Genomic DNA, 23,541 nt, shown 5'->3' with positions numbered 1-23,541 from the left:
TGGTTGCACATAAGTCAAAATAATCATTAAAGGATAATATATGTGAGAGAGGAAATGAACCCTTATTTTAACTTACATGGCCCACATTATTCCATTTGCTTGAAAATGGAAAAAATGATGTAAAATCTCTAGGAAGATACTTCTTATGAAGCAATGTTTAAAATCTGAGGCATTTGATTGTTATGCATAGAAGCTTTGGAAGTGTTTTTAGGCTTCTCTGATTATGTTAAAATTTAATGCATACAAGCTTTAATTAAAAGTTTTATAGAAAATGAGTGAGCAAGTATACACCAAAAGTAATTTAAATTCAAAAAGCCACCTACATTGTGTAAGGAAATTAATTTCTATTTGGGGGCTGACTTTGTCTCCCTCACCACTCTCCATATTTGAGGAATTTGCATTTAGGTGTTAGACAATTTCAAGTAATTTCCTTCAGTGCACTAAAATAACATTACTTAGTGTTAACTTTTTAAAACTGCCCCTTACTAAAGGCATTAATTTTTTTTGCACCCATTGACTAACAGACTACACAATGGGCTTTCTTCAGTGAGAAAGGTTAACACCCAGGAGGACTTGTGTTCACTGACAAAACTTTAGGATCTTACAATGGTAATGAAGGCAACAGCTGGCTACAGCTGAGCCTTTTGGCAGCACATCTTTTTAATGCATCATATCTACAGGGGGGGCAGAGTCAGACAAGATTTTGAAGGACCTCTTGCTACACTTGTGCTGCCAATTTAAATGTGCTCTATTCTCCTCAAACTGTGAAGGAAGAATGTAAATTGTAAGTATTGGTGGCTGGAGTAAATGAGTGATCCAGATTATGTAATGTGAATCAATGAAGAGACATCATGATTGTTTAGAGATAAAATTAACTGAGTATGGAAAAAAGACTATTTGCATTAATAAAACACTGAATTTATTATCTTAATAATACTGGAAGAAAGTGTATAGAAAGGAAAGCTCCAATGTTAAATATTTGTCAAATGAGCCTTTATTATTTGTCAATATGTAATTTAGTTAGGGGTAATTTATTTTTATTGCTGATTTTAGGGGGTCATTCTTTGTAATTCTCAGCATGCTGAATTCAGCAACTCCTAAAGCTGGCGGCTCCTTTGAGCTGAGAGTCCAACCCTGGCCCATCTAATCTGTGCTTTGCCTAACTGTTAATGGAATGTGATCACAGTATATCTTTCAGCTCTTTTTTATTTTTTAGGTCAAAATATAACCAGTAGGAAAAAAAATTACCTCATATTATGTGGAATTTATATGTGCACCAATTTATGTATTTATAACTAGTGATTGCAGCTAAATTTTAGCTTATTTTCATGTTCTGTTGTGGTTTGGATTTTTTTTAGACATTATAAATATGATGGCAGGTTGCGAAGTAACTGATTTAGAGCTATTCTAGAACAAATAATAATTAATAGTCATAAATATTTGCAACATTTAAACAGATGCAGAAGCCTGATATGACAAATACGTATACTAATTTGGAAATCCGAAAAAGCAAAATGCTGCTGTGACTGTCTTCCAGCATGAAGAATCCTACTTTTGAAGGGGCTGTCATCCCCGACAAAACAACAACCTCTGCTAATGAGCACGTTTGTCACTGTGGTACATCTGGTAATTTGCTCTTACCACATCGTTATGGAGCAGTAGGGGCTGAGCCATCAAACCCATAATCAGTATGCTGCAGTTCATTTCACCCCATTATGTTGGAGGTAATTTTGTGTTATCCACCTTTTGTCCACCAGTCCATTCAATGGGAGTTGAACAAATACTGAGTATTAGTAATGCAACATAAGAGATCAATAGCTTCGGGAGATTTTGGATCTGTCTGTAACAAAATATAATTGGGTTCGGCACTTAGATTTGTACAGAGTTAACATCTTACCTGCTGAAGAACAGGATCCATCCCCCAGGTATGGAAAAATTTGGATAGTTTGGCTTCTACAGAACATGTTGGGGTGCAATGTAAATATACCCCATGCCATGGAACCACGTCTAAGCCTTTGGGGCTAAGCTCTGTGATGAATTGCTGTGTTTCCACAGGTTCCAGACCCCATGAAGATATTTCAGCTCAGGCATAGCATGGGGTTGAGTTGTCTACATTCACACCATGCTGTTGCTGAATTAAGAAGCTGCCAGAACTCAGAGCCAGGAGGATATTAACTACTAGCAAACAGCAGTAGGACAAATGTATAGGACACTGCAAACATGATACTTCACTATGCCTGTTCCCCTAATGTTATGACTGGTAAAAACCGAGTTTAACATGCCCTAGGCGCTGAATAGACATTCAGCTATTGAAACAATGAACTGTGCTTAAACTTTTGTTTTCCTTTGCCAGTTCTTGGAACATCTTTAACAAAAGGAACAAAACTGACACCACTGCAATGCAATGTCTTTTCCTCTTTCATTAACTGGCAGTGCATAGATGTTAGGGGAAATGTTAAGTTACAGATAATGTAGTTTTGTTTTCAGGTCTTGGGAATTACTTGTTAATTTACTTTTTAATTTTTACATGAAAGGCAACAATGTATAATAGATGTGGCAGCATTATAATGTTGACATTTCAGAATTGTAGAATATTGAATTTCTCCATATGACAATGAGTATCCTGCATTTATATTTCTTTTTCTCCCCTTGTAACATGAACTTAACATCAACTGTTTTATTAACACTGTTTTATTATCAAAGTATCAAGATACACAAACCCTGAGCTTCAAGATATGGCTGTAAACTCCTCTGTTCTTCTGATGACATTGATCATTGATGGAAATGAACTAAAACAGGTTCCCTTTTCCATTGTGTAAGGAATGATCTCCATTTCTGCCTTGAGATAATGTTTTTGTTCAGTACAATGATGGATTCTGTGTAGAATGCTTCCATTAGAAGCGTAAAAAGAAAACAGATGTGTTTACATTGTCTCCATGGAGACACAAACACACAAGCTAAATTCACACTAGGATCAGGGAGAAGATTCCTCCTACTTTGTCTTCCAGAGAAGGGGAATTGCAGACAGAATATTTGAAGCAAATGAGACAGAACTGACTACAGACCATTCTTCTTCCTTGCCTTTTCAGCAGAGGATTCTTTGATCCTTCAGTGAAGATTCCGGAATGCCATGATGGCTGCTTGTAGTACCACTAGGATTTTGGTAAGAGTTCAAAGTAGTGTAAGAATACTTGCATGAATAAGTACTTATATTAATGTTATAATAATGATAAACCGGTAATTCTCTACAGCTACTTCATTCCTTGTCTCTAACATTAGAATCACTTCAATTTTTTGTGTGAGCAGGCATTATTTAACCATGTGATGGTTATAAACCATATGATGTTCCTTCTGCTCCTTGTTTGGAGGGCCATGGACTAAGTTTGCATAGACATTAACTACAAAATATTTTCCTACCATATTTCCATCCCTTTGCACATCTCTATTTTCGTGGACCTTTACAAACCACTGTTCCTCCAAGCAACTGCGGTTTGTCCATGTGACATGTCTGAAAACTGTTTGAGGCTCAGAGTGACTGGGAAAGGGAGAAATCTTTCCCCTTTCTGCTTTTTATCTAAAGACCATGATTTATTTACAAGTGATACAAGGATGAATATATCCTTTCAAAGAGACATGGCTTTTTAAGTTAGCTGGAACTCATGTAATAAAAGAAGAAGAGATCTTACCTTTAAATTTACCTTTTCCTCACCAGAGGAAAATAGGTCAGTACATTACATATGTGATGTCAAATGAAACTTTTTGCTGTTTCATATTCCACTCACCTAGCAGTACTTAGCAGTCTAGTAGATCACTGGGATTATAAATCTACTGAATATGGTTTATTCCAATATGATTTATTTTGTGATTCCTGCTGCAGCCACACGAATGGACATTACTGCTGTTAGTGACTGCTTAGTGTATTAGCTGCTCTTTTTTTTTTTTTTTTCTGACCTAATTAATGACTGTGTCACTATCTGCTGTCCAAAGATAATTTTTGAGGGGGCCTAGGGCATTGCTGAGGTGCAGCACTCACCAGGCTACCAAGTTTTTTGTTATTTAATACAGAACAAACTATCAGAAAATAGGGGAGAAGGAACAGAATCAGTTGAAATTTAAACACAAAAAGGAAACTGTTCTTGTAATCAGTTTAGTCACCTAAACAGTGGCATTTGAAATTCACTAGCCGGTTTGTTTTATTTTCATGTGGGGTGTTCACCCTTCCCAGGAAGCAAATGATACATAAATATTCTTCACACTGACCTAGAGGGGCCTTTACTTCTGCAGCCGCTATCAGCTTGTCTTACTCTTGTAACTACAAAGAGACAAGGGAAAAACAGATCATGCTCTATCACTTCTAGCCGTCTATGGCATCTCAGTTCCAAGTAAACAGTGGGACCAGGTCTTGAGGTTAAACATGAGAAAACAAGCCATATAAGTTATTTCTGCTAATATAAGTAGAGGAGCTCTTTTAAAAATTAGTATATAGATGCAAACTGACTTATGATCAAACTTGGCTTGCTGTCCTTATCTTCTTTTGCCACCTACTGTTCACTTTAACCCATCTATTTCTTCTGTTGCACAGGGGTCTATGGTTCTTTTCAAGCTTTAGCCAACTGTTTAACAAAATTAACAGTTTTGAATTCACACTTCATTTGTCTCCATTAACATTAAAAACATTAAAATCAGGTTTTAAAATATTTTAAAATGCCTGATTTGCTCATTACACTCAAAACAGGGAGCTGGATGCATTGAACCAGATGAAGTCATGCTTCTTGTGTGTATATAAGATTTCTTGTGCTGATTATAGTTTTACCTTGTCACATGTAGGTCACTTGGCTGTAAAACTATTAATATCTCCAGGCTATACTATAGTTCCTATGATGATAAATTACTCTCTTCCGTGGGAGAGTGTGATTAAGGTTAGCTGTGCACTTACCTTCCTGACAGACTCAGTGTGGGTAGAGGAAAACAATTAGCCCGTTTGAGAGCAAATATTATGAGGAAGAAATTTCACAAAGAGCCAAGCAACACTTCCTTCATGTAAAGACAGTGTGGTTCATGTCTATGTTTATGTCTAAACAGATCGGTTTGGAATAATGAATGGAAAAAATTTATTTAATGATAATTGCTTTTCAAATTATTTGAATAATTTGATTATATCTTAGAGCAGGTTAAGTGAATGAGAAAATCTGATGGCCAGGGAGGGAGTTTGTATCAAAATAATTAAGCAGCCGAGTTCACCATCTTAAACTGAGGCTAGTGTTGCATCTATGAAGGGGGAGATAAATTCAATACAAGGCTTGGCAGGGAAGAAGTTAAATCTTTCTGAAGAATGGGAACTTGTGTTTCAGGAAGAGAGAGAGGAAGAAAGGAAGGAAGAAAGAAAGGAAGAAAGGAAAAGGGAAGAAAAAAGAATAAGGAGATATGAGGGTATTTATCTTCTTGAGAACCTCAAGGATAAACTTTTTGGCTGCTTGCTCACTGTGAATGTGATCAACCAAAGTAGTGCATCCAAGAGATTCTGAACATCATTCTTTCCACTCTTTTGCCTCTGTTATGATGCCAGGTTTTCAAAAGGACATTCAGAAAAAGTTGGCCGTGGAAGGCAGGAGGGGAAGGGCCAAGATCATAATTCAAGCCTTCAGCCTGGCTGTTTTTCTTGTAGCTACAGTGCAATACCAAAACTGCTTGGCTGCAGACTTCCAGTGTAGTTCTGATCACGCTCACCACCAACAAAATTCAAGCCAAGAGGTGGAGATGATACAACATGGAGGTGTTTTTAAGGCCCATGGAGTACATATCTCCTCCTCACTTTACCAGAAAAAAAATTTATTTACTCAGGATAAATGAGGAGCATAACTAACAAATAAAGGCATTTGACTATCAGGGTGTCAAATAAATACAATAAATAAAATTAGGTAGGGCAATAGAAGGAAATGTGAAGGGACAAACCTTTTTTGTTGCCATTTTGTGCTTTTTGAATACAGTCTTAACCTCGTATATATGTTATATCTATGAAATATACATGATCATTGTTAAGGAAAGAAGAGGAATATCTGTCAGATGGTGATTAGTTTAGATCATTTTCTCAAAGCTAGACTGGATAATATTTACCTAGTACAGTATATCGTTCATTATTTACGAGAATTTTCTAAAAAATTTTTGAGAAGGAAAACATGGAATTTGGTAGATTAATGATCACAAAAATTCATTAGTTCATACAAGAAGAATCAAACTGCAGTGAGAGTATTTACCTTTAAATTAGTCTCGCACAGCAGCTTCTGCCCTAGAGAAAATTTATCTTCTTTTCCACTGCAGCTTGCCTGTTGGTTATTATAGAGTCAGTTGCCACCTTGATCCCCACAACTTTCTAAGCTCCAGCATTTCAACTGGCGGTTCAGTCTCTCGGTGTTTACTCAGTACAGCTTCAAGCAAAAGAACCCATTGACATCACTGGGAGCTGGGCCTAAATAAGAACAGCAGATTCTGGCCCCTGAATTGTAACTCTTTGTGCAATGCATTTTTCCTGCTAGTTGGGGCACACATTTATGTAACTCTCTATGGAAGATTTTTGGTTTTCATTTGTGCAGGAGAACAATGAAAACTGACTAACCTTACCCATAAACCTATTAGAGCTTTGAGGGCATCTGGGGGGAAGCTGTGAAAGTGCTCAGTGCTTTCCATTCGGATGTTACATTATCTCTTGAATTTAACTGAACTCAGACAAGACACTGGCTCTTCACATTTATAATTTTCAGAGAGGCATAAATTCAGCAATGTGCTGGGTCAGCTGTCCACTTTTCTTCTAAGCAATGCATTTATAGCACACACATGCTCTCAGGTGATTATTCTCTTATCCATTATGTTATCTAAAGGTTTTGCCTGATAAATCTAGTTCATATAAATCAGCAGTTCAAATGATGTGTTTTCTGGGTCTCAGGGGAGACGTATGGCTTGCTTTTGGTTTAGTAACATAGAGAGACTGTGTTTTGAATAATTGTAAATGAGAGGCGGGGGATAATTTGTAATGCTATGAGTGCAATTAGTGAGATAAATACAGAGCTAGATTAATTTTCTCTGAAAAGAGGCAGTCTGATTGCTATGCAAAAAGCACTTTTATTTGTGATACTGGCTGTTCATAATGTGGTTTGCAATGCACAAAGTGCCATTTTGATTTGGAGCTTTAAAGAATTCTGGGATGAATAAAACATGAAATTAATTTCCAGAGAAGAACCTTTGACAGACTAGATGAGATCTACTGTGCTGAATAGAAAATACAACTTATGACAGGGTCTGTTCCACTCCCAAAGGAAATTATGTCAATACCAAGAAAGGTTAAAAAGCATTTCAAATAATTTGCAGTACCAGAAGTTCTTCCTGTTCATATGCGGGTTGAGGGTGCATATGTAGTTGAGGGTAAACATGTATTCATATGTCCTGTCATCCTGCACCAGGTACTAGAACAGAAATATGTAAAACATCAAATTCAATGCTTTGTATTAATAAATTTGAATGATTTGCAGTAATTTTGACCTAGGGAAAGCTGTTAAGTTGGGAGAATAGGCGCAAATTTGGATGTTTTAATATATGGAGGTGTTACTGAAATCCTTGAAATATTTGGGATAAATAAGACTCTTTGCCTTTTTAGTGTTAGGGAGTAAGACAGTACTTTATTCTTGGCTAAGAAGTGTGTGTATGTAGCTGACAAAGTTCTGGCCTCCACACAGACCCCAATACAAGACTTTTTCACTTCTCTATACAGTTTTAGCAAACAAAGAAATTAATGTTCACTGGTTCTAAGTTGCATAACTCTCTTTATTAGTTAGTGTTCCGTTCCCTATTTGTTATTGATTTCTCACTCTTCATGCTAATCTGGTCCACATTCTTTAGTCTTAATCTCTTGCTCAGATGATGAGACTCCAGCTTTCCAGGCCTTAATCTCCTTTGTACCTTCTGGTGTATCTTCATGCCAATGTCCTTGAAGGACCCTACATTTAAAATCCCAGATGCCCAATCTTCAAATCCCTTTGGTTTTGTTTATTGAAGCTTGTCAGGGTTAGTTTTAACAAACTTTAGGTTGGGATGATTTAATGATCCAAATAAAAATGTCTGAGAAGAAACTTGACTGATGCTGGCCAAGAGCTGGTACTGCATGCAACTAATTAAAAATTATCTGGGAAAGTTATATAATTTCCAACAGAGGATCCTAAGTCCCTATGTGAAGTTGTATATTAAATGTTCAAAGTACTTATAAAACCCTGCCGAAACTGGGGAACACTCCACATGCCCATGAGAATCCTGGGTGTCTGTTTAGTAATCTCAGTTGATGTGAGTGTGTTTGAAAAGGCTGGAAGACTGGGTGTGAATCTCTGAGTAGTTGTTGCTGAAGTGAATTGCCTTGTCAATAGATGGATTTATAGGGGAACTTTAATCATTCAGTTCTGTCTCACAGTAAAAGTCCAGAAGAACAAATTGAATGTGCATATATAATTTTAGGAAACATATAGTAGTGAATATTATTTGAGTTGCATTATTTTTTACTGAGCTATTAAATTCAGCTGATGTTTGTTGTGGATTTGCCTTGAATTAATAAAGGAGCAGATTTTTTTTAGGTTGCTAACAAGTAGATTTTGTTCACTTTAATTCATGGTGTCCTTTATACCTGGAGTCTACTTGAACACCCCTTGGAAGTGAAATCCAGAAAGCAAACCAGTCTGGAACAAAATAGGAAAAAATGCCATGGGGGAAATGAATAACCAAAGGAAGAGGAGCAACAGCTATCCTTCTTTTGCCAGATTCTTACTCTAAATACACACAAACTCCTACAAATCTAGAGCTGTAAAATTTAATATTCCAATATGCTTTTAGAAAGCACATTAAGGGTTGTGTACATGTGTTAAGTGTAATATGATCTGTAGGAGAGGAAAGAAGGTAGTTTTGAACCTCCTTGTCTAGTGAATGGTGCCAGACACCTCACTGAAAATCACAATCCTTCTGGAGGCTGTGACAGGAGGGAGTCTTACTGATGTGGAGTGTGGGAATGTGATCTCAGTTACAGCTTGATTCTTTTGTTTGTAACCTAAGTGATAACAGATACGGAAGAAGGAGATCAAAAAAGTTTAAAGGAAGGAATGCATGACTGAAGATTTCTTTTTCCAAAATGTGCATAGATTTCATGAATTTCTATTTATTTCTTTGTAAATTATGAATTAAAGGTAGAAAGCTTAGGGGATTCACAGGACCATCCAGCAGAGGAAGAGATAAGCAGAATATTTCGCTTAATGATCTTGAAATTAATAAAATACTCATACCAAAACAATTTTTGTATCAGTATTTGTTACACTTTTATTGGTATATTTTAGCTGGATGTTTTCTGCAGATCTGTGAATACCAGTGAGATGAAGTATCTTTTAAGCAAATAGAGAAAGAAGGCAGAGATTTCTCTGAGAAATGAATATCCATACCCCAGATATTCAGGGTTTTGTTTGCAATGTAATTAAGCAAAATTTGAGTTCTTTCACATGTAAATTAAGTCACTGAGAGCACTGCCAATCTTAATCCTTTTTGTTTACTGGACTTTGCAGGTTTACAGACTACCTTTTAATTGGAAATTCTTAACATTTAAATATTTGTGTCTTTTCAGCGTTTCACTTCTATCACATTATATTATAGGATGCAAATCATACCACAGTCAATTTAATTTTGGATTAATGACTGTGCCTTCTTAGACTTCCCTGAGGCAGCATTTAATAGAAGGACAGTTCAAAAAAAACTATCTTACTTAAAATTCCTAGACTCACGAGTATTTCCCTAGTCTAAGGGTATTGAATCTCTGTATTTGACCTACTGCACTTGTAATAAATAAATGAAATATATTTGTTTATGAAAAATTTCAGCTGCCTATCAGAGCAGGCATGAAAACTTTTCACATATTAAGATCTTTTTAAATCAGAAAACATGAATATAAACCTATTTGAACCTAGCTCAAGTATTGTGGATCAGATCTTCAGCTGGGGTTACCACATGTATGTGTTGTCTGTGGACTTATTCAGTTTACATCCAGAAATCTAGAGAGTAGTTTGTGGCTATTGGATTTTTTTTTTTTTCTGTATGCAATTCTCACATTTAGTCTCTGTACAGGTGGTATTTCAAAATACAAAAAAAAAAAAAAAAAAAGAATGTGTGCAAACTATGTGTGGTGCAGCTGTGAAAAAATTTGGTTCATTGATTAAGAACAGATGGTTTGGAATTCCCAGGACAATGTTATGTGGCTCTGGATGAAACCATAAAAGCCTTCTCCTGTTCAAAGGTCACATGTACCATCTTGGGACTCTCATGCTTTCCAAAGACCAGGTTGTTTACACACACAGATGATTACATCAAATCAGCACATGGTGTTGATGCAGCAGTATGGGTATCACGTTACTTGACATTTCAATAGTACTCTCTCCAGTGGAGAGAGTGTTTGTCATACTGGTAAAAAGATTCAAATATAGTTTATTGGTGTCCATATTAGGGATTGTGCAAGAATGACATTTTAATTAAAGAAAGGTAAATTAAAAGCCCAGCTCTTTAAGCCAAGTACTTAACACTGGTTCAAAAACTAGGTTAACCAAGCATAAAAAATACCCTAGAGGCAGGGGAGGAATAAAACCCAAACTCTTTAAGTAACCTTGAGGTGGGTTCATGAAATATTAATTGAATATAAACTGACCTAGTGACTCTCTAGTATGTGGTTTCCAAGACAAATAGGACCAAAAGGTACACTGAGAGACTATCAGAACATTCTCTGAGTTCCAAACCAGGATTAACTGTCCTTTGCAATATGTTTGGCCTGTACTTAACTACCATCACAATGTCCACTTAGTAACCTATCTCCTTGTTTCATTTTGATTGCTTTTAGAATAGGCCCATCCACTCCCCACACAGATTTAAGAGCTGTTACCATGTTTCCCTTTGGTTTCCTAAGACTGAAGAAAATTAATTTCAGTCTCTTTTGTAGTAGATCCTTGTTCTGGTCATTCTTGTTCTCCTCTCCATTCTCTCCATGTTCCTTTTGTGTTTCTTGATATTTTTTTGGATGGAGTTGATATTACATTCCAGCTGAGGTCTTAGCAGCGCTAAAGAGCCCAGAATAATTATTTTGCCTGTGTTGCAGGTAGTATTAGCCTTTAGGGAAACCAGAAGTATGGTTGCACTTTTTTGCAAAAGTGTGACATTTTAAAGTACGTTGGCTGATTTATGGGGCTCTTTTGTACAATTAATTTGGCCTACGTGTCATACATAGCTATCATCCATTTAATTTCCATTGCTCTTCTTAATTATTTCTCCACTTTTCCAAGATTTTTTTTGCATTGCTATCCTGTCTGTGATCAGAATATGAAGGTACTTGCTGATGGTTAATTGTACACCATGAAATGCTTTTGCTGGATATACCTGTCTGTCTCTGGTGTTTGGCAAGGAAGCAGATCTGGGTTCCACCTGCTCCTGTCTTGGGAGTCCCACACGGGAAATGTGTATGCATGTGTGTGTGTTCTGATAAATAGGATGGAGGATATTAATTTGTTTCTCATGGAAGTTGAAGATTTTGCAGAGGTGCCGCCTGTGTAATATAGCACTGGACCAGCCAAGAGTTGTCCATTTTTGTGAACTCTGTTGTAGGCTGACTGCACTTCTCTGTATCAGACTGATCTGATCTTGTAAGGTGTGTAGTGCTCTTGCCAGCTCACCTTGTATCTGCTTGAGCTAGTGGGCCTTATGGTCAGGTAGCCATTTTTCTCTTTTAAATTTGATTGTTTTGTCAAAAGATTAATTCTTAATAGCTAAGGACTGAAAATTTTATTGTCTTCAGGATTTTCAGGATGTATCAATACAAATCTTAATACTATTATTTGAAGAATACCAGAGGGAATAAGAAGAAATGTATGTTCCTATAAACAGAGAATGTGATACTAGTACTTTTATGTATAATAAACTGCTAGAGGGAATTTTTATTTAGTTCTGACATTTGAACAAGCCTATTAAGAACAAGTCACAAGCTATTTTGTTTTAAGCCATTCAAAGCTGCCCAGTTTAGACACATTCCTTGTTTGCTTTGTGGTAGTTGGAAACCACTTTGTTCTACATCTGTATGGTCATCTTGATTAAATTTTAATGTGAAAGCCAGATGCATAAGGCCTGGTGAACTAACAATCGGGGATAAGGTCACCATCTGCTCATTTAGTCAAAGTTTTGTGCTTAGAATTGCTTTTTACATTAAATAACAGGCCCTGAATGGCTCTTACAAAGGATCAAATGAAAACAGGAAACCAACAGAAGGCACCTCTCTGTTGTACAGAAACTTGTTGCAGAACTTGATGTTTGGGTCTATTAACTTCCCTGAGGTATTCTTGGGAATACCTTTGGCTTTTACTTTGCTTTCAGAATTTTCTCAGCTCATTACATGTCCCTGATCTTCTGTACTGTACTGTTGCTCAGCCTGACAGTGTTTTCTTGTACTGAAAAAGATTGGACTGACTGATTCTTACGGTAATGAGAGATTCTGCACAGATACTTCCTACTCCTGGCTTAGTCCTTGTCTTTGGAATGGCTGTACATATTGAATGTAAAACAAATTCTCAAATCCTGTTATTTGTACCATCTGAGTAAGGAGGGAAAGAAATGAGAGCATTGGAGAAAACAAATCAGGTACACTGATTTGGTTTTGCCATCTCTTTTCTGTTTTGTTTTGGGCTTTAATTGAAATTTCTTTTAAATTTTGAGCTCTCTGAAATCTGGGGAGTGGGTGGGTACTAGTTACTAGTATGTATTTCTTATCTTAGGGTTACGATCCTGTTCCTCTTCTAGTCAACGTAAATCCTACTGATTTACAGGGGAGCTGAAACTGACTTGTCACTACACAGCACAACAAAGTACTTTATACCCCAGGAATCTGTGTCACCTTTCAGGAATATTTTTTCAGGCGTTTTCCTTTTTAAAATCTACGCTCTGATTATAATGGTATTTTGGTTGTATCAAACCAACAGATGTGTAAAATGTTTGTTTCTGTGAGTCCGTTTCTTTACCATGTTGCATTACTGCTTGTGCTGTAACCATTTCTTCTGGAACCCAAGCTGAAAAACCGTTTGTTAATACATCTCTAAAGTCTCTTATAACTCCTGCTGTGAGACAGGGTCTCTGTCAGCCTTAATGACTGCAACTGCTATACAGCACAGTGGCCTCTTGTCAAGATTTGGGTGGCACCACAGAAGTACTACAGGGACCCTTGTTAGAGTATGTTTTACCGCAGGAAAGATTACCCCATTTTTAAGGACGAATCTGTTATGGAGAAATAGTTTTCATTTCCTTTTAGGGGCTTGGTTGGAAATTGTCAATGACATATATCCTTCCATTCTCCTGAAGTTTTGTTTTGTTATGGCAAGGCCATGTGGCCCTTTTGGTTATTCAGGTGCTTGCCTGGGAACTGAGGCACAAGGGTATGTGGCACAGCCCTCCATGTCTGATTCCACTGTCCATGCCAGTGCTGCTCCTGCTTTAGAAGATGGGGTAAGGCTGCGGGGTAATTATTCCCATGGAGGAATAATTTAGTAAGTACTTGGTTTACAAGGACTCATTGCAGAAAAGAACATGTAGTCTGTTTCAAGTGGCGATTTTCACAATTTACCAAGCTTTTGTTTCCTTCTTCTAGCTGTATATTCATTCAGTATTGCTGCTGCATTTGGTGGCCTGTGCTTTCCAGCCGTGCCATGCAGTATTATTTAACTGTCTGTAAAGCATATTTGCCTATGTAATTCAATTTTTATCCATATTTTTCTAAGTGTTAACATTTCTTCATAGCATAATCTTACTCTCTTTAAGCTTTTTAACCCTTTGAATGTGGGCTCATAATTTTCATCACCTATACAAAAATGCTATAATCTGAGGACAAGCCTTCAGAATAGGTAGATACATATTGCCATTTGTGCAGGCAGGGGAACTAAGCATCATGCTTTTAGAGTCACATTTTGGCAGAGCAGAACTGATATCATTAGATTCCCTTGGGATCCCACCTCGGTAATGAGCTGATCAATCAGCACATTGTTGTCATCCATTCCACTTTGAAACAGTTTATTTTCTGCTTTAGATCCAATTATTTTGAACAGAGCTCTATAAAAAGAAAAACAGTTTATATCAATTAGTAGAAGCAAACATATGTTCTGTAGCTGTGCAAAGATCCTATTTAAAATTCTCAAGTAAAGTTAAGATGTACATATTTTAAAATCAAACATAACATGTCACATATGATTCTGGCAGAAGGGGAGCTGAAATGCAAAAACATTATGAACGCCACAGATGAGGCTGTGTGAAAACCTAGGAAATATTGATATGTCACCTAGTTACTGTGTGAGAAGGTCTGGGAAAGACTTGTGCAGCATGTGCTCTGCAGGACAATTTCCTTGGCGTAACAATTGAGTGGCAGCCTGCATGATTTGCTGCCCCTGAGGCCTGACAGGAAAGAGTACAACCAAATTTCTGACCATGTAGGACACAGGCTCTTGCTGACTGACCACCTTGGTCACCAAGCAGCTGAGGTGTCCATCATCTCTCACAGAACAGCTGCCCAGTGGAAGTGATCAACCCCAATGGCCAAACCTCCTGTGCTGCCTTTTACCTGCCTAAGTCATCACAGGTGTGATAGGACCTTTGTTGCATTTTGGGTCACTGATGAGGAAAGAGTAATTGAAAAGAGAGAGCAAGCAAAACTAAATTGACAAGGAAGTACAACAAAAGAGGGAAAAGACAGATTTTGTACCTCCAGTGCCTAATGATTTATTTTGTGTGACCCATACTCTGCAGTTGCTGAGAGTTCATTTTGTTGCCATTAAATAATTTCATACACTCATTACTGCAACATTATTTTGCAGCTTTTTTCAATTGCCTTTGGATTTTGTTATCCTGAATGACATTTTATAATTTTTTTTCCCTCACCACATCATTTATCCCATTTATCCGATCATTGCTGAGCAAGTCCTGGCAGATCCCAAGAGAGATGTGAGCAGTGTGGTGCTGATCACACCCATCCAGAGTGAAAACTACTTTGTTTCCGGTCACTCAAGAATTTCAATGCAATTTTAATGCAGTCATTTCAGTTAGAATTACATCTTGTTCTCATTTCCCATCCATACAGAGGTGAAATACCTCCCTACTTCATAGTTTTAAACTACTGCTTAAAAAGGTGAAAACTTCTGTTGTGTTTGCATTTTATGCTCAAACCTGTTGGTTGTTGCTGGTTTGCAATCAGCTCCATAACACTGATTCCACTGCATTTATTGAAACTTCACCCAAGCAGGCAGAAGAAATAAGGCTCAAGGTTTGTCATTTCTTGCAGCAAGACACACCATGTGTTGTACCACCTCTAAAATTGCTTATTATTTCCAAGAACTATAATGAACTCCGTGAAAAATAAAAAAGAACTGATGGCCACATTAACTTTCATGCAATAATTTGCAGATAAATTCAATCAAAAACCCCAGTATTCAAGCACCTCTAATAATATGAATTTCATTTTTGCACATTAAAACTGTGATAAAGCCATACTAATTATTTTTAATTATCTCAAGATGAGACTGTCACTCATGTAAGTAATTATGTAAGTAATTTAAAGCTGATTAAATAGTAATGCATCTTTCTGCATTGCCTTCAAAGTGCTTATAACTAAATTTAATTTTAAGCAGGATCAAGAAAATAATCACTGATTCAAACATTAACTACTAATTTTAATCATAATTCATTTAGAAAACAGACCTATTTTTTTGCAGACTCTGCAAGGCATTAATTGACATTTTACAAAATGAGTCATTACTTTGGCATGGAGAAGTATTTTTCAAACAGTGAATCATGACAACCAGAAGGGGTTGTTTAAGAGCTCCAAGGGAGCTTTGGCAGCTCAGTGAAAGCAACTCTATTTAGCAGCAGTTTGGCTTCTCCAGGATGACTGGAAAAGTTGTGGTAACTCTGCTCTTCACACCAGCCAGGGCACTGCTCTCTGCTTTCACTGCTGCCAGTGGGTGAGAGAGCTGAAGAAAGTGTGTCCTAAAGCAAAGAAACAGCTTTATTGAGACATGCTGGAACAGGACAGAGAACACTTTAGATCAGTTTAGAAGGGTAAGAATCGGGAGGTTTATTGCGTTTTTTCTAATCCAGTTTGAAATGGAGAGAGTTTGAGCAATGTGTTCAGGATTTCACCAAGGACACAGAGCCTTACAAAAGTAGGGCTGGGTTTTTTTGGAAGTTTTCTGTCTCGACCCTCTGTACCTGCTAACCTCCCTTGTAAGGAACTGGGAGAGTTACAACACCCTCCAAAACCAGGACAGATTTTCGGATGTAAATTCCTTTGGTAAAGAACTACCTTTTTGAAATGTAACTTGTAAGAATTAAACCCAATGGCTGACTGGTTCTATAGGATATGCTAAGAAAAACTGCATTAATATATCAGTAATTTTCCTGATAGTAGATCTTAAGCCCCGATGAGATTATTATAACAACCATGTGCAATAAGTGACAAATGTCACTCATGGGTTTTACCACTTTTTTCTGCAGCTAATTCAATCACTCAATTTTGCTCACTCAAATCATATGCTTTGTAAGCTCAAGGGTGACCAGGATTCCACCTAAGGGAGTGTACTGCATATTGAGTACATACAGTCAGCCTACATGTGTTACACTCACCAATTTCACCTCTCTCACCCTTCAGCTCCTTGGAGAACCCATCTTAGAACTGAAGACAGCTTGCTTGCTCTTCTGCTGCACTCGGCACTGCTTCAGCCTTTACGACATGCTTCGCACAAATTATTTCTTTTTTTGTCAAAGCCTGATGGAAGGAAAACTTTCAGCCAATATTTAGTCCTTTTTCTCCTTCAGGCTGTATTTGTGTTCCGTTTGAACTGCCTTTACCTATCTCATTATTATTTTCTTATGAAGTTATCCGTTTTCTTCAACGCCTAGCTACTGCATTTTCACTTAATTATCTGAACAAAGCAGAGAGGCCTGAGTACTTCTCCATCATAACTGACCACCTGTTTCCTAGTCCAGGCTTGAGCTTTCATGATTCTATCAAATTGCCTCTGTGTCATCTTGTGACAAACTCTATGACATGGTCCTTTTATTATCAATTAACAAGAAATACAGCAAAATATTTTGTTCAATCTTCAGCAGCATGAACTAATATTTGTGTGGAAAAATCTAATCCCACTAATTTCAGCCTGTTCAAAGTCCTACAAGTTTTTTTTTGTATGTGTACCAAGATCCTTTGCAAGATTAGTGTCTCCCAAATCAGCATCACCCCAGCCTGCCAATATATGTGGTTCAGGGGCTAATGATAACGTTCAGAAAACTCAGCTACGAGACACATACACAAGGAATTCTACTCACAGCTGCCACCCAACCATACACACCTCATCATCAAGTTGCTATAGTTCCCATGTTCATCTTGACTGTTTTCCACACTTCCACTCTATAAGATATTCCAAATCTACAAAATCTGCACTTGTTCTGTTGTGCCAGGCCTGATTATTCACTTTTAGCCCTGGAAATTCTGCAGACCTAATCTCTCTTTGCTTGCAAGTTGGTTTGTACATTGCCCTCTTCTTTTTCCACTTGAACCTCTCAGTTCCCAGCACCGGTTCAAACCCCACAATTTCACATCATCAAACCAGTTTTTCTTTTCTACCTTAACAGGAGTCTGTGGTCTCCCCCACAGCTTTAGGGGACTGCACAAACAGGAAGACTTCAGCTCTACACTGTCAGTTTGAGCTGAAATCAAACCCCCTTACCACTTAAAACTTCTGACTGCTCCCCATGCCATACAAGCATATCAGAACTTAAAACTGCTCAACAGAATGCAGGGCAAAGGAACTAAAGGGTATAACAGAAAAGGAGATCAACCTTCTTTCCTTATAATATAAACCAACTTTTAATAATAAAAACGTCTCTCAAGTTTTAAGTGAGAATAACACATACATTTCAGTGTAAAACAGTGCACAGTGTAAATGCCCTTGGACATCCTTCTCTGCATCTGTCATGTTGCCAGAGGCTGCAGGCATGGGCCAGGATCCTGCCCAGGCCATTCTGCAGAGGACAACTGATGGGGACACAGGCAGGGCTCACCCCACAGGTTCTTTATTACTTTGGGGTGTTCCTATGGTTCTTATAGTACCAAGTACATTTGAAATTCCGGATTCAGTGAAGAAACATCCATTTTTTTTTCTTCAAATAGCAAACGGTAAGAGTAACTTTTTCAAAATTAACAGTAAGTGCATTGAAATAGAGATCTGCTCATCTGGTTGCAGTCCAGAATGGACACCCAGTACCAAATCTGTATCCCAAAGCTGGCAATCCACAGGCTGTCCTAGTTCCCTGCAACACGTTGCTGCAGATCAGAGGAAACAGTTAAAAGTAAGAAATCAAAAAAAGAGAAAATCAAAAATAAGCTCCTTCCCCAAAATTATTTCAGACTGTGAGAGAAGAAAACAAATATTTTAAAAATTAGGAAACAAGATTCAGAACAAACTGCATCTCCTAATTTGCCATAAAGTTTTGTGTTCAAGAGATTAGAAAAATTAGAGAGGCCTTTATGTCCAAATGAAAACATCCATTAGTTTCTGAGTTGCTTTGAATGTTAACAAAATAAAATTAAGCCCACTAAAAAACAAACAACAACACAAATAAAACCCCCAAACCTTTATTTTCTAAAATATACATTACTGCAAAGCACTCCTGGGTTTCTTGACTGGGAGCTGGTTTAAAGGAGGCTGTGGAGGAACAGGAATGGGGAGTTTCTTGTACACCTGCCATGTTAGGGAGGGCTGGTCATGTTAAGGCACTCACTCCAAAAGAACATTATGTCTGTCCTGAGACTGCTGACATGCTTTGATTAGTTTCATCCAGTAACTTGGAAAAAACTACAGTGCTTAGGGTAATACTGACAGAATTGAGAACAATTTTTCAAACAAGTAAAAATAAAGAACATTATATACATGATTCCTTTTTTCTTTTAACTTAAAAGCACCCCTAATACATCTTAATAACTGTATTAAAGACTACTTAAATATTGAAGATTTTAAATAATGTAGATTTTTTCAGTAAACTGGGAGTAGCTGTGTAACTGCCAGTATATTGGTCCCATTTTAAACAATATAATTTTTATTTTCTTCTTGAACATATAATAACATGGTTGAAAACACATATTATTCTGCTCCACATAAATAAGTATAGTTCTTCTGACCTGTTTTAAAAACTACATCTGTTGAAATAATCAGATTATCAGACTGTATTTTCTCTTTGTAAAGTTTTTGTAAAAATCCTACACTCCTCTTCCTTAGCACTGTATTCCAGAGTAAATAATCACAGGGCATTAGTAAAAAGAGTTAATCAAAAACCTGAAAGCTACAGTAAGTAAAATGAAGTAATGATAAGAAGTATTACGGAATGTATACTCTGCAGCATAGAGAGATTTTCTCACTGGGCTGAAGTGGAAAATTACTCCAGAAGAAATTCTTTATGTTCATATTTGAATAAACCACAGATTGTGCTATTCCTTGCTCAAAAGTGCAGGTCAGATGATGAAAACGTTGGGTTTATGAAACTACCACTAAAGGACATTGACCAAAACCTCCTGGCAGTTAAATGGGTGCCAGGGGCAGGCAGTACTGGGAGAGAGAGGGGTGTCCAGCAGGATTTTTTAAACCAAGCCGTATCTTGAAGTCCACAACTTTCTGGTGGTTGCACAAGCAAGTCACCAGGAGAACTGTGCTTTCTTGAAGCATAATGGTCATTTTCCAGGCATCTGAATGGCAGCAGCATCCATTCTTGCCTGTGGTGTTTGTTTCAAGAATTTGAAGTCAAAGAAATCCATGGATCCTGCATGGGCTCCAGGAGTTCAGAGGCAGATTCCTGACGCCTGGGCCAGCAGGTCCCTCTCGTCCAGAGCACAGCAGCACCATCGGGGTCAGTTCGCAGGGTCTTCAGCCAGGGCTCCTCGGAGCCCAGCGCTCTCGGGGGGCTGCCCAGAGGTGCCTCTTACTCCTACAAATCCCCCTCTGCAGGCGGCTGGCACAACCTATAGAGTCTTTAGTGCAGAGGAAGAGTAGGGAATTAAAGATCACAGGGATAATGACAAAGTTACTGGATTCACGTACCAGGGTCAGCAGCTTCTTTGTTATTCTGCAAGTTTTAGATGCATCAAGAATACTCCTATTGTTAATCTTAGTAATTTCAAGTTTAGAAGTGCCACTAACCATTTGTTAACTAAAGTATTTACAATCATTGTTTACAGTATTATTTGAGACTCTCCATTACTTCTGCTTAATTTTGGTTCAATTTGTTTTTTCAACAGTCCCTTCTGTCTTTTTCTATTTCTTTTGATTTTAAACCCAGTTCAGCATTTTTCCTGAACAAAAAAGTTCTCCCTGTCATACAGGCTGGGATACCAAACACATAAAAGAACATATCTGCTTGTTGACATACTTGAACAAATCTTAAAATTAATAATCATCTTCTCAGAGAAATTTTTTGACTCACAAGATTAACAAATTGAGAATAGTGGTTAAACACATGTTGAATCACTACATACACATTGACTCGTCATTCATGTATGTTTTTGTGAGCTTTTACTTGGCTTTTCTTCTTTACATCAGAATAAACTCAAGTCTTTTATAACTTCTCTTTCAAGACAGCTATTACAGATTTGTGCTAAGAAATATAATCCTGGGAGTTAATTCACCAGATCCCCTTTTAACTTTGCTCAGTTTTGTTTTGCATTATGATGGAACCCAGTAGGAACACAGATATCCAAGCTTTATTGCCCTGAAATAATTCAAGAAAACAGTTCTGGAATTTATCACTGTGATTTAGAGTGTACTCAAAAGAAAAAAAAATGCCTGATCTTGTGATTTGTTTTTAAAACTGCTTCTTTTTGAAGGCAACACGGTTATGGCCATATAAATGAAGCCAAAGTAATGTGTGGCCATTAATATGGTAAAATAACTACATTGCCAAAACACTGATGGATGGCACCTGGGCCATGGTACAGGAGCCAACACCATTGTTTTATTTGTTTTTAAAATAGCAATTAAAATCTAACAGAAGGATAAGGTTCTAAATGCAAAATTCTACTCTTTTTAATGTCTCTGAGAAAATGAACCAAGACTGAGGGAGCATCACCAGTGTCTCTAAAGTTCAAAATAATTTTCTATAGACATTTTGAGGAGTGGATAGGAGAGAAAAAAAGAAAAATTTAAAGAAAGGCTAATTTAGACTAACTCAGAAGTCTTAATGGGTGAATAAGATATCAGTGTTTAAGGATGTTTTCTTAACACTGAATCAACATGCTCTTTGGAGGACTCAGGCACTAGCAAACACATTTGTTCTGTCTGAAGACATGACACAGACTTTGCTGGACCTTTTCTGATGCTGATTTTTGTGGGCCAGAACTGTTTTACCTTCACGTAAACAATGCATTAACAACAGCAGAATCAGAAGTTTCTCTGGTATTTGTACAGATAGATTCTGTATATATCATCATCTAAATCATGACAAATTGTTACTGCCATTATGGGAAAATGCTGTGTTACAGTTTATTAAAGAACATTCTTTTCTCTCTGAGAGGTGAAATTGGAAGAAATTGACCAAAGATTCTTAAAAAGTATCTTTGACCAAAGATACTTAAAAGTAAATGTATTATTCTCTTGTAGAGAGATATGAACATCTCTGTCTCCCATTGGATGCAGTAGGATTCACAAATGTACAGTACTTTTCAAAGCTGCCTTCTAGACAAACCCATATATAACCCTGGGCAACTGAGGTTCCTTAGGGCTGCATTACTGTGTGGAATCTCTGACTGGTAGCGCTTGCTCTTAAACCTGCTCCACCAGAACTAAACCATCAGACTCTTCCAAGCACACTACTGTATTATCTCTGCATATCTGCAGTCAAATTTGCTGTTCAGGAATTTTTCTTTCTAAACATTCCAGAGATGACTGACCACCACTAGTTTTGCCAACTCCTAGAAACAGTCCAAAAAAGATCAGCCATGTTTGATTCAGAAAATACAGAAACCCTTGAATCTGATGATCTGCAAATTGTAAGCATCAAAGGTGATTAATCTATAGTGTGTACTTAGTTTAGTACAGGGAGAAAAAAAGAATTTTTTTTTTTCCAGTATTGGTACTAAGATCATCTTTGGTTATAGCAGGAACTCCATAATTGTTACAGAAGCAAAATTAGCACTCAAAGAAAATGTATAATACATAATAACCTACCGAGGTGCATGCTGTGGCATTTGGTCCATCACTTTCAGATTCTTGGCAGAGATTTCAACCCTTGGTCCCTGTGGAAACAGAGAATTTATGGTACTGACAGTATTGATAAAGCAAATAAATGATCTTTAGGAAAAAATATTATAATGGGAGTGTGGTTCCTATTTGAGAATCCATTAACTACTTCTAAAATACCTGGAATCCATTGGGTGGATACAATTATCATCTATGTTTACCTAAAAGATAAATTAGTCCCAAACTACTTTACAAGCACTGCTGTCTAGCACTAGGTAATTTCTGCTATTTTAACGCTACGATTGAGACTTGGGTTTTTGCTGTACAGAAACTGTCTTAAATATTCTGCACATTCTCTCTTTTCTAACTGTCAAGGCCCACACAATATACACTGAGGCATAGGTTTGAATTGCTGTAGAGGCTGTACATACAAAAGTTGACTTGTTTCTCTCACATACAGGTGCAGTTATTCAGCCATTAGTAGGAGTTGGGACTGGTAGGTTTGCAGTGCACAAAGTACCGTGCCACAGCACAATAAACTGGTGTTTGTACCATGATGTCAGTGGACAACAGTGGCATGCAGCAGACACATGCAAACACTCACCTGCTTTCGCATGATGTCTGTAGCTTGCATGATACACTTGGGCAGGAGCCCATGGCTGCGGGCCAGTATGGCTGCTTGCTCCAGGGACACACTCAGCGTACTCCTGAACGAGGGGACACGAGTTAGGAAATCACAGATCATCGCTCAGAAAGTATAAATAGGCTTAGAGAGTATAAATGTGCAGAACACTTACCTGTTAAGTACTGCTTCCGTTAGCTATTTACTTTTATTTACTTTTTTAGATTTTCTTACATACAAAACTATTAAATTACCTCAGTCTTGCTGCACCTGGATGCTGCAATTATTTGAGTCTCCAGCATCATTACTACAAGGCTGTGTCACTGCTCTTCCGCACTGATTTATTTTAATGGGATTCACAAATTAATCTTTACTTTTGAGACATTGGCAGAATAGTGGTGTGTTTCAAAATCAACGTGTGCACACACCAAGATTCTAAAGCTATTTTTCAGCAACTTCCTACATTTTCAGCATACATCTGAAGACAATGCTGACTTCAATGCAACCAGATCACTTGGTCAGTTGCATTGGATGAGGCACTGAAACACAAAATCTTTTGCGTCAGCACTACTTATTAAAAAAAAGTATTAGAAGTTCCAACCTACCCTGAAG

The 23,541-nt window shown here is 37.4% G+C and overlaps 1 protein-coding gene and 1 long non-coding RNA gene across 4 annotated transcripts in view; one reads left to right on the top strand and one right to left on the bottom strand.

Moving 5' to 3' along the window:
* The first annotated feature begins 2,952 nt into the window (after positions 1-2,952).
* Positions 2,953-23,541, top strand: part of LOC127060303 (uncharacterized) — a 42,385-nt gene continuing 21,796 nt past the window's right edge. The window contains exon 1 of the long non-coding RNA XR_007779191.1: positions 2,953-3,163. This is a non-coding gene — a long non-coding RNA (uncharacterized LOC127060303). The remainder of the gene's footprint in view (positions 3,164-23,541) is intronic.
* PREX1 (phosphatidylinositol-3,4,5-trisphosphate dependent Rac exchange factor 1) overlaps positions 18,703-23,541 on the bottom strand; it is a 116,133-nt gene continuing 111,294 nt past the window's right edge. For all 3 annotated transcript variants that reach the window (XM_050982097.1, XM_018917463.3, XM_050982096.1), the window contains exons 38-40: positions 22,912-23,014; positions 22,296-22,363; positions 18,703-20,104 (exon numbers count right to left, since the gene is read on the bottom strand). In XM_050982097.1, coding sequence (XP_050838054.1) covers positions 20,062-20,104; positions 22,296-22,363; positions 22,912-23,014 — 214 coding nt within the window. In that variant the 3' untranslated portion in view covers positions 18,703-20,061. The remainder of the gene's footprint in view (positions 20,105-22,295; positions 22,364-22,911; positions 23,015-23,541) is intronic.

Source organism: Serinus canaria, chromosome 20 (assembly GCF_022539315.1).
Source record: "Serinus canaria isolate serCan28SL12 chromosome 20, serCan2020, whole genome shotgun sequence".
Classification (NCBI taxonomy): Eukaryota; Metazoa; Chordata; class Aves; order Passeriformes; family Fringillidae; genus Serinus; species Serinus canaria.
Note: the sequence above shows the minus strand (reverse complement) of the source record. Positions and strands in the feature narration are given on the sequence as shown.